General features: G+C 45.5%; 1 protein-coding gene across 1 annotated transcript in view; it reads right to left on the bottom strand.

Annotated features, from left to right (window-relative positions):
* Nucleotides 1-8,940, bottom strand: part of FAM240A (family with sequence similarity 240 member A) — a 15,188-nt gene extending 6,248 nt beyond the window's left edge. Inside the window, exons 1-2 of the mRNA XM_032161797.1 lie at nt 8,767-8,940; nt 4,187-4,332 (exon numbers count right to left, since the gene is read on the bottom strand). Of these exons, the coding sequence (XP_032017688.1) occupies nt 4,187-4,332; nt 8,767-8,799 (179 nt within the window). The 5' untranslated portion in view covers nt 8,800-8,940. The remainder of the gene's footprint in view (nt 1-4,186; nt 4,333-8,766) is intronic.
* Between the last annotated feature and the right edge of the window lie 3,224 nt (nt 8,941-12,164).

The following is a 12,164-nucleotide window of genomic DNA, read 5'->3' on the forward strand; positions in this document are numbered from 1 at the left end:
AAGAAGACGGAAAAAAGATATATAAGGCAGATGCTAATGAAACCAAGGTTGGTTTGGCTATATTAACAGACTTAATATAAAGTCTGTTAATACAGTTATAAAGTCTGTTGACAAAAAGATCTTCAAACAAAAAATCATCAGGGATAAAGTCACTGCCTAATAATAAAAAGGTTCACCTCACCATGAAGATATTACACTTCTAAACATGCATGCACCTAATAAAATAGCCTCAAAATGCAAACAGAAAAAATTAATGGAACTACTTGGATTGTGAAGAGGTGGTGAGGAAGAAGGGAAAGGGAAATTGCATTCTTTTTTTTCCAAGATAACATTTTTTAGAAAACCTTTATAGTAGAAGATTTCAAGCATACAAAAGTAGAGAAACTAGTAATCTAAGAACTCCCCTGTAGCCACTCCCCAGCTTCCCCAGCTTAAGGCTGATCTTGTTTCCCATATCTCCCTTCTCCTGCATGTTAAACAAAATAACTGCATTTAGCTATTTTGTCCTTAAAGATAATAACTCCTTTAAAAGGAAACTACCTTGCCATTATCACACTTAAAAAATTAACCAGAGGTACTTGATATCATCAAATAAATATCCCATTGGTTCACAATTCTGATTGTCTTTTAATGTTGAACGGTAGGTTGGTTGAATCAGGACCCGAATAAAGCGCATGCATTCCTATTTGTTGCTATATCTTTTAGGTTTTCTTTAATCTGGAAATTCTCCCTCATCTTTCCCCTTCCCTTGCAGTTTTTGTTTTCTTTTTTTGAAACCAGATTGTTTGTTCTGCAGAGTATGCACAGTTTGAATTTTGCTGACTGTATTCCTGTGTGACTCTAACCCATTCCTCTGTTTCCTGTATATGCTGTTAATTAGTGGCTAGCACTAGAAGTTTGATTAGATCCGGATTTTTTTCTTTTTTTTGACAAAACTACATTATGGGTGATATAATTGATGGCCATCAAATCTGTCCGGTTGTATCTCTCTTTTTTTGATGTTAGCAGATATTAATGATCATTAGATCCAATTTACTTTCATTAGGTGTTGCCAAATGTCGATAGCTTCTTTCTACCAGTCCCATTGTCACTTGTGTTTGGAGCCTGGAGCCATGGGGGAGGGGACCTGCAGCAGGAGCTGTAGTCCAGGAGAGATGAAGTCACTGCTAGAAAACAGGATTTTTAGATTACTAGTTTCTCTACTTTTTTGTATGCTTGAAATCTTCTACTATAAAGGTTTTCTAAAAAATGTTATCTTGAAAAAAAAGAATGCAATTTCCCTTTCCCTTCTTCCTCACCACCTCTTCACAATCCAAGTAGATCCAGGGCAGGAAGGGTGTGGGGAAGAAATAGGCAGACTTAGCCTCCAGTCCTCTCATCTCCTGTTGACAGAATCTAGCCAGAAGCTGAAGGACAAGGTGATTCAAGGACTAGCATGGGAAGTGGGGTCAGCTGAGGGAGGAGAATTGATGCCGGTGGGGGTCAAAGGAGATCAGCCTGGCAAGGAAGCCAGGAATGGGAGTGAGTGCTGGGCCAAAGTAAGTAGACAGCAAAGACCCATCCAAGAGCCAATTCCATGGTTTTCTTGGATACAGTCAAGCGTGCTTTTCTTGAGCACCTATTATATGTTCAGCACTGCAGTAGGGACTTTGGAGAATACACGAGCAATATATAAAAATGGCGGTTTCTCCATTCCACAAATAGGGCAAGCTGTTCCCTTGCCTCGGGGTGTTTGCACATGGCATTTCTTCTGCCTAGAATGCTCTTGCCCATTCTCCCACATTTGCCCAACTCTCTCTTCCCTGAGAGATGAGATTGGAGGGTGCCATGCTAGTTACCTGGAGGGCTGGACCTCAGAGTGCGGGCTGCCAACCAGCATGCCAACACATCTGCACAGCAGCTCAACAAGCTGCTGGTGCCCAAGGGCCAAGTGAACCAGCTCTGAAGCTGGGACCCCCAGAAGACTGCAGAAAGAAACGCTCAGATCCTGTAGTGGACAGGCGGGAGATGGCAGCATCTGTGTCTCCTCCCTGACCAGTTCCAGAATGGGGGAGGTTTGTGCACACACCTGTGTGCATCAGTAGCCCAGGTGCTCATTTGCTAATGAAAGAAGATCAAGTCCGCATTCCCTCTGCCCACACTCAAAGGGCAGTAACTCTCCAGCATCCCTCTTACTTCTCTTAGTGTCTGTTTCTCTATGATGAAAATAAATGATGAGGACACTGAGACCCAAGGGAGAAAAGGGTAAGCCCAGGCAACCAGCTGCAAAGTCTCTGCTCTTCACCACTATTCTGAGCTTGTTCCCACCCTTGCCCACTCTTGCAATTTTGTTTTCATCTTGTTTTTCTCCTCCAGGGGAAGTCTTCCTTTGGCGTATTGCTGCTGCCATATTAGATCCTGGATTGTTAAATGGGAGTGCAGAAGAGGGAGGGGAACTAACATTCCATTTTGTGAAGGGACAACATAGAGTATTAATTAGAGCAGAGCCTCTGGAGCCTGGCTACCCGGATTCAAATCAGAAGAGGGTGAGGAGAACAAATAAGCTAAAGTCTTCTGCCATCCTGTCAACCAGAAAGTTTATCTCCTTGCATTCTTTTGTTATATGCATACATAGATACTGCATGTGTGTGTGTGTGTGTGTGTGTGTGTGTATATTTATTTATTTATTTATTTTAGACAGAGTTTTGCTCTTGTCATCCAGGCTGGAGTGCAATGGCAAGATCTCGGCTCACCACAACCTCTGCCTCCCGGGTTCAAGTGATTCCTCTGCCTCAGCCTCCCGAGTAGCTGGAATTACAGGCATGTGCCACCACGTCCCGCTAATTTTGTATTTTTAGTAGAGATGGGGTTTCTCCATGTTGGTTGGGCTGGTCTCAAACTCTCGACCTCAGGTAATCTGCCCGCCTCGGCCTCCCAAAGTGCTGGGATTACAGGCGTGAGCCACTGCGCCCAGCCGCATGTATGTATTTTTAATGTTTTAACAGCCTGCACAATTTGCTTCAGAGGCTGTTTTGTTCACACCTTGGCTTGTGCCTCTCTTGGAGCCTTTGGTTTCTGCATCTTCCTTGGGCCAATTTCACTTCACCTGAGGCCTTTTGCCTGCTCCCCAGGGAACCCACACATGGTACAGGACTCTGAGTGGCCTGGCCTGGGGGACAAAGATGGCAGGAACTGCAGAAATGACTGGCCACCAAAGTCAGCTTTCTGTGCCCTACGGCTGTACTTCAGCAGGCAGGATGGTAATCGGGAATAAGGCTGAGCAGATCTCTGTAAGTGGGAGGCTGGTTTCCCCTCTAGGGTTCAGGAGGGGCTTTGGGAAGGCAGCAGTAAGTTTACCACCTGTGAATTAAGGCATGTCATCAGTCCAGTGGCCATGGAGTCATGGGCCCTGCTGTCTGGACAGCACACAAGGTCTCATACTCCCTTACCACACATAAGCCGTGGCCTCGTCAGACAGCTGGCTGAGCAGTTCCCTTTGAGGGGACAGAGCTCAAAAGGGTGGTCCCTCCCTGCAGCCCATGATGGCTTTCTGCTGTGTGTGTGTGAGGGCAGCGAGCCTGCACTGCTTCCACGGCAAGGTGACCCTCGTTTGCCCACAGGAGTCACTGCACTCCACTGCTCGGCAGACTCACTGGGCCAGAACAGGGATGCACACAAGGGGAGACCCCGCCTTCCCTTCCAGGAACCACGCAGGCCATCTTGTGTTTTCACCCAAATGGGCGCTGAGAACTGGGCACTGCTTCCTTTGCTTGATTGCTTTTCACAGACACAGTGTTTGTCCCCCAACCCCCGCCCCATTTAGTGTAACCTTCATGTGCTAGAAGGTGACATGGCGACAGAGAGGAGAGAGTTTTCCAGTTCATAAAGATAAGAATTAAAGGCCTGTAAGCATTGAAAATTGAAATAATTACCTCCTCTAAGATGCCCATCTGGCATTCTTCTGGGGAAATTAATTTTGCTGTTACAAAACAGACAACATAATAATGACTTGAAAGTCAGTGAAAGTTCTTCGATGGTCACAAAGGTACCACTGGTGCAGATGTTGATAGTGGGGCAATTGCGTGGGGGCTCAGGGAATTCTTGGTACCTTCTGCTCAATTTTGCTGTGAACCTAAAACAGTTCTAAATTATAAGATGTATTTTAAAGATGAATTAATTCTAAAAAGTAGACAAACAAGCCACATACTTTCTCAGTGCGCTTCTTCTCAGACGATGTTCCTCCGATTCTCGGTAGTAAGTCTGTTTGCCAATTTCCCTTTCCCAGAAACGCTTGAGATCATGGCAGGTGTTCCGGCAGAAGACCTCCCGACGGGTGTATTGATTGTTCATCCCCTAAAAAAGAAAATAGCCACACAAATAACCAAAAAACATGTGAAGAAATGCTCAACATCACTCATCGTCAGGGAAAGGTAAATTAAAACCACAGTGAGATACTTACCATCTTACTCCAATCCACCTTACTCCAATTTGACTGTTTAAAAGTCAAAAAACTAATAGGTGTTGGTGCAGATGCAGAGAAAAGAGAACACTTCTAAGCTGTTGGTAGGAATGTAAATTAGTACAACCTCTTTGGAAAACAGTATGGAGATTTCTCAAAGAACTGAGAGTAGATCTACCATTCGATCCAGCAATTCTGACTACTGGGTACCTACCCAAAGGAAAAGAAGTAATTATATAAAAAAGACCCCTGAGTGTGTTTGTTTATCACAGCACAATTCACAATTGCAAAGATATGGAGTCAAACTAAGTGCTCATTAACTGATGACTGGATCAAGAAAATGTTGTGTGTGTGTGTGTGTGTAATGGAATACTACTCAGCCATAATAAAGAACAAAATACTGTCTTTTGCAGCCACCCAGATGGAACTGGAGGCCATTATCCTGGTGAAGTAACTTTGGAATGGAAAACCAAATATTGCATATTCTCCCTTATAAGTGGGAGCTAAGCCACGGGTTTATAAAGGCAAACAGAGTGGTATAATGGGCATTGGAGACTAAGAAGGAGAGAGGTTAGGGATAAAATGTCACTTATTGGGTGCCATGTACACTATTTGGGTGACAAGTGCACTAAAAGCCAAGACTTAAACACTGTACAATTTATCCATGTAACCAAAACCCACTTATACTCCTAAAGCTATTGAAATAAAAAAAAATAGAAGCTGACCCCCCATAAACCATGATCCCTGAGACTCTGCAGGGTATAGGCATCCTAACCCTGCTGTTGACATGAGAAAGACCTGGCCAGCCACAGGACCTCTAAAAGTGGGAGGACAATGGTGGCCTCAGTGCTTGCTGCTGGCTGGTTGTCAGAACACAGTGAAATGTGAGTGCAGGCCTTCCGCAAGCTGGCACCTGGCAAACGCCTCTGCCCCTCCTTCCCCCTCACAGAAGAATCATTTCTCAACCTCTGGTAGCAGGAACATGCACCAGGAATTTTGTGCACCTAAGTCCATTTCGTTATCACAACATCCACATGAAATGGCCATGGCTTTCTTCATCTTTTAGGTGAGACATTTGAGGAGTGACAGGCTTCAGCCTTCTGAAAGTTTCCAGGCCCTTTACTAAAGGGGTTTATCAGAGAAAATGGTTCCAGTGCCTGACACCCCCAGAGCAAGCTGCTTTGAGGTGTGTGTGTGTGTGCATGCACACATGTGGGCTCTAGTGTGTGGAATTATATATATCAGACCCTCAAAATGCTCACTTTTTTACACGCAGAAACTCTGCTCAACTTTCAGACCAGCTGAGTGGATATAGTAGAAAGCTCAAAAGCAGGGGCTGCAGATGTTCCTGTCTGCTGGTGGGAACCCCTGCAGAAGAGTGTGGGGAGATGGGAGCCTGGAGAAGCTGGCCTGGCATGCCCCAGAGAGGATTTGGACCTTATCCCAGGAAGAGCTTTCAGTGGGAAAATGGTGGGTCCAGATGGGCATTTTACCAGATGTTCTGGGGGCAGAGACTGGATTGGTGAGAGCGGACGCCGGGGCAGGAGGAATTGGGCTGCCAGAGGAGCCCAGAGAGATGCTGTGACCAGGGTGGGAGGGGCAAAGATGATGAACAGTGGACAGATTCACAGGAAACTCTGCATGGAAAATGAAGGAGAAGGGCTGTCAGTGGGTACTGCCCCGGCTTTGCCTGTGCACAGATGGGAAACGGAGGAGGAGGAGGGCTATGGGGAGCGGGATCAGGCTGTGCTGGATGGAGTTTGAGTTTCCTGGGTGCCGACTGCCAGGGGGAAGCACTGGAGGGGCGCCTGACGGGTGGGTCTGGAACTCAGCATAGAGGTCTGGGCCACAGCTCTCAGAAAGACAGACTGGGACAGTGGGGCAGGATAGAAGGAGAAAGGGGTTTGAAGCCAGATGTTCACTCCAGACCTGTGTTTCCACTGCCTTGATGTGCCGTCTATTTGTCACATGGATTCTCCTGGCCTCAGTTTTCTCATCTTTAAAATTTCTCTGAAGGCCAAGTTTGACCCCAGATGTGAAAGTGTTCTGCAATTTATAAAGTTCTGAATAAATATAACTGATGGGCTTGGTCCTGGCCCACTGATTTTTCTGACTGTTGTCTGGCATAGGGAATCATTAGTCCGGCATAGGGACATCATTAGTCCGAGCTAATTAAATGTCATTGACAACCTTGAATAAGTGTGAATCTTTATTTACACACAATATTGAGTGTGTGGCTTCTTGGGCATATGACAGATTCATTTATCTCTATCCTTGGTCTGTTGGCCACCGTTTAGGAAAGCTTGGATGACAGTAGAAGTTCTTAAGTTGAACCGTGTTCCATGTAGGGCCATGTCCAGAGGAGCATTGGGTGAGAGCGTTTGTCCTGCGTTCTTTCACTTCTGGTATGTCAGAGATAAGCCTCACCACGCCCACTCACTGGGAGGTGTCACACATGTGTAAAACGGGAGATACATGTTTTTCTAAGAAATAGCAGAGCTCCCTCTGGGTTGAAGAGTGACATCCATCTCTACCTAGATCTGCATAACGTTATTTTACAAACTAACCAGCTGTGGGTGTGTGTTTTGCTGGAAAATGCTGCTGACACAATGGCGAAAACAAGTAAAATCTCTAAGAAAAAATGCATTTCACTTTTAAACAAACTACCTTGTCTTCTTAACTTGTTTTAGTCATTGTCCTCACTATGAGCAGAAGTGTAGTGGCTTCTATCACCAATTTTGTAGCTTCAGGGAAACACAATTAATGATAACTTTAGAAATATACTTTTAGGAAAAGATAAAAATAAGGCAGAAAGAGGGGATTAAAGATATTTAGGCCAGGTGCAGTGGCTCACTCCTGTAATCCCAGCACTTTGGGAGGCTGAGACTGGAGGGTCACTTGATCCCAGGAGTTTGAGACCAGGCTGGGCAACATACAGAGATCCGGTCTCTACAAAAATAAAAAATCAGCTGGGCATAGTGGTATGTTCCTGTGGTCCCAGCTTCTCAGGAGGCTGAGGTAGGAAGATTGCTTGAGCCCAAGAGGTCAAGGCCATAGTGAGCCATGTTTGTACCACTGCACTCCAGCCTGGGGGACAAAGCGAGACCCTGTCTCAAACAAACAAACAAACAAATATCTAATACCCCATCCTTCTTCGCTCTAAAGGGCTGACACTGGGATAAGACAGGGCTCCTCCTCAGGGGACTTCAGATAACAGGGAGTGAGGCACTGGCACTTCATGTGACAGGCACCGAAATGGGACACACAAGAGGGTGCCCTCACCTGGCTGAGGGTTTGGGGCTCCTTCAAGGGGGAGGGACTTGCAGGATGAGGGGTCAGGAGCACCCAGGGTGCAGGAAGTGGCCTGTGCAGAGACCTGCAGTGAAATCTTGCAGAACAAAGAGTTGCAGAAACAGATTGAGGATTGGCTGAGGTCGAGTTGGGGGAGGGGACTGAGGGCAAAGGAGCATGGGGGCACTTTTTAGGGTAATGGAAATCTTCTGTGTTTATTTATTTATTTATTTATTTATTTATTTATTAAGAAGGAGTTTCACACTGTCACCCAGGCTGGATTGCAGTGGCACGATCTCAGCTCACTGCAACCTCCACTTCCTGGGTTCAAGCGATTCTCCTGCTTCAGCCTCCCCAGTAGCTGGGATTACAGGTGCCTGCCACCATGCCGGGCTAATTTTTGTATTTTTAGTAGAGACAGGGTTTCGCCATGTTGGCCAGGCTGGTCTCAAACTCCTGACCTCAGGTGATCCACCCGCCTTGGTCTCCAAAAGTGCTGGGATTACAGGTGTGAGCCACTGTGCCCGGCCTGTGTCTTGTTTATAGTGTTGATTATATAGCAGTATACAACTGCTAAAACTTACCAAACTCTACATTTTATATGAGTGAATTTCACTACACGTAAGTTATTCCTCAGTAAACATAGGGGAAAAGCTTCTTCTGTCTTTGGACTAGAAGTTCAAGTTCCCTGGCTCTAACCTACTGGGAGACTGTTAGCATCTTGTCATTAGGGTTTAGCCCATTCCTTCACAGGTAACATGTGTTTCTGTGAGTATTTGTGTTTCGGTTTCCTGGTGTCTACAATGAGGACAACTGCTCCTCCTAGTAGAAGTGTGATGAGGAGACTGTCCATAGTTGGAAAGCTCTTGATAAGCAAATAGCTCTATTCCTCTGTATCCCCTCAGCCCAAAACACCATCTAATCTTGTGCTTGAGAGAATTCGTGCTGCTGCGTCCAGTGAATCAGCACCAACTTGGACAAACCATAGCCTCCATAACCATTAGGAATTTTACTTCACAAAATCAACAAACACTTGCAGAGAACAACCGCATGAAGGGATGTGAAGACATCGATTCGGTCAAACCAAATGTGTCGCACTTGACTGCCTGTGAGGCCTCTGTGCTGCCCCAGGAGCCAACTCACGTTCGGCAAATCAACAAGAACAAAGGAACATTTGTCCCTCGTGAGCCTTAACGCTGTGCCAGCAATTTGATTTCCCAAGTCTCAGTTACCCAGAGTATTAAACTCAAATTGAGAAATCTGAGAGTTGCTTTTTTAAAAGAGGCTTTTGGCTTACACTGAGCGTGCTTGTGGCTCTTGGCTAGGGAGGTTCAATGCACACCAGCTGACTGTGCACACTGCTCATGTACTTCTTGCCTGTTCATCACCTCCTGAGAGCAAGTATTGCGTGATTATTTTTCACATATCCAAAAGTATGTTTAACCACCTTTTACATTTTTCTTTATGCTTGGGGCTTGAAATAGAACAGAAGGGTTCCAGTTCCAAGTAAGATGGAGGAAGCACACCCTAACCTGTCCTTCCAAAGAATGCAGCCTGGACAGAATGTGTGGCGCAGCTGTTTGAGGACTCTGAAAAGTAAACAGCAGCAGGTAGATTAGGGGAAAAACCCCAGAATTCCAATTACCATTGAACAGTGCTAAATTTTCTATTTTTACTCTGGTATCCCCTGTTTAGACTCAAGGCAACCCAGAAGTGGGAACAAGGATAGAAAGAGCTCTGAGAAGTCCTCTGGTTCCAGGGAGAAAGCGAATTGGAACTCTCACACATTGCTGGCAGGACTGCAGAATGGTACAGGTATTATTGTGAAAAACAGTTTGGCAGCAGTTTCTTTTCTTTTTTATTTTATTTATTTATTTATTTATTTTGAGAAGAAGTTTCCCTCTTGCTGCCCAGGCTGGAGTGCAATGGTGCAATCCTGGCTCACTGCAACATCCGCCTCCCAGGTTCAAGCGATTCTCCTGCCTCAGCCTCCCAAGTAGCTGGGATTACAGGCACCCACCACCACACCTGGCTAATTGTTTATATTTTTAGTAGAAACGGGGTTTCACCATATTGGCCAGGTTGATCTTGAACTCCTGACCTTCGGGTGATCCACCCACCTAGGCCTCCCAAAGTGCTGGGATTACAGGCGTGAGCCACTATGCCCGGCCGGCTGTAGTTACTTATAAAGTTAAACTATACTCACCATATGACCCAGCAATTCCACTTCTAGGTATTTAGACTAGAGAAATGTAAACTTGTGTTCAAGCAAAAACTTGCACACCTGTACACAGCTCTATTCGTGATTGCCAAAAAGAACCTAATAGTTCTTCAATGGATGAATGGATAAAAATCTGTCAAACATTCATACAATGGAATATTGTGCAGCAATAAGAGGGAACAAACTATTCAACACATGCAATAACTTGGATGAATCTCAAAGGCATTATGCTCGGTAGAACAAGGCAATCTCAAAAGGGTATGTATTTTCTTTCTTACTTTTCTTTTTTTTTTTTAAACTGAGACAGAGTCTCACTCTGCTGCCCAGTCTGGAGTGCAGGGGCACGATCACAGCTCACTGCAGCTTTGACCTCCTCCAGCTCCAGGTGATCCTCCTATCTCAGCCTCCAGAGTGGCTGGGACTACAGGTGTGCACTACCACACCTGGGTAATTTTGGTATTTTTTGTAGAGACGGGGTCTTGCCATGTTGCCCAGGCTGGTTGCTATATGTTTTCTGTGATTCCATTTATATGGTATTCTTGAAAAGACAAAACTATCACGACTGCCTGGGATTAGAGGTCGGGGAGGGTATGACTGCAGAGGCAAGGCATGAAGGAACTGTGGGGAACCTGATGGAATTGTTCTGCATTCTTCATGGCGGTGGTTACATGAAGCTATATGTATGTTAAAATTCATAGAACTGAGTATACACGAAAGAGTCATTTTTTACTGTGTGTTAATTTAAAAATAAAAACTTTAAAAACAGAACAGAAAACGCTTTTGGTAAAATGCATTTTGACTCTGCTGATTTGATAAGATTCAGGCATGGAAAAGTCTCAAAGATTATGTACTGTCACTGAGACCCCAGTGAGCCCTGCCACCCGATTGTCCCGTGGACCAGCAGCGCTGGCATCACCACAGAGTTGGTACAAGTGCAGAATTTATCAAGGCCCAGATCGGAATCAAACCCTGCATTTTCATCTCATCCCCAGATGACTCCTGTGCATACTGCAGTTTAAGCAGCTCTGCTTTAGAATTACAAAGGCCGAAGCTAAGGTACAGCCTCCTCAGTGCTAGTCTCCCGAGAAGCCCACTGTGGTCAAGCAACTCTATTTGAACATTCCTTGAGAGTGTTCATTTCTTTGGGGGTATTGGCATCTCACAATCCATATGTACTATTTTTTCAGAGCCTGGTTAAGTGGACACTGGCACTGATTTCTGGCTTTCTCACAGTTTAACTTGTTTTGGTTGCATCATCTAATTATATAAATTAGATATGGAAAGGCTCCATTAGGATTTGTGAGTCATTCCCAAGCAGGTGCAAGCAAGGGGGTTCAGGGGGAAAGCTGAATCCCAGCCACTGAGAAAGACAGGTTTACAGGCTTACAAGGGGCACACCCACTTCCCTCCCCGCTGAAGAGTGAGATGAACCTCCGCCAGGTTCCCATCCACATCAAGTTCAACATCCTTTACCTTTGAGATGAATCTGCTGCTGCCTTAATGTGTTGTGACGGAAGGCGAGTATTGTAACTCCTGTTTCCTCAGCTCTGGGGCTCTCAGAGGCCACGATCTGGTCCTGAAACCTCAGGGTCTTAATCTTTTATATGCAGAGAGGAGGAGTTACAGAAATGCCTTCGCCTGACAAGGTTACACACACGAAATTAGCACTAGATTCATAGAGATCTTATTCCAGGGACAAAGTGTTAAACAGTCCCCATCCCCTGCTTCCTCTGCCCGCCCCGGGGGCAGGTAAGCTTCTGCTCTGGCAGGTTCCACAGAGGCCATGACTTGGCTGGAAGTAAAGTTAATGTTTAGAACATGCCCTGGATCATCTGTGAGCATGAATCCTTGGTGCATCAGGCCAGGCTGCCCTCCACGGCTCAGGGGGTAAAGAAGGCGGGATGATGTGACAAGTCACACTTCGGGGTCACCTTACAGGGTGACTTAGAGAGGCATGTTTTTCTTTGGAGCTGCTAATCCAAGGATAGAGCTGGGTGAGGACATTTCACAATATGCTCAGTCCTCCCCCAATGGGGGCAGGAACAGTGACCATTTTCCAGTAAAAGGCATCAAACCAAAAAGTGAACCAAACTTTCACTTCTCAGTTGAAAATGCCCTTTAGGCATTTCAAGGAGCATGATATGTTCTTGCGTGAAACTTCTGGGGTGGTCCCTTGTCTGGAAACAGACCCAGTTCAGGTCATGATCATACCCT

The sequence above is a fragment of the Hylobates moloch genome, unplaced genomic scaffold, assembly GCF_009828535.3.
Source record: "Hylobates moloch isolate HMO894 unplaced genomic scaffold, HMol_V3 SCAFFOLD_8, whole genome shotgun sequence".
Classification (NCBI taxonomy): Eukaryota; Metazoa; Chordata; class Mammalia; order Primates; family Hylobatidae; genus Hylobates; species Hylobates moloch.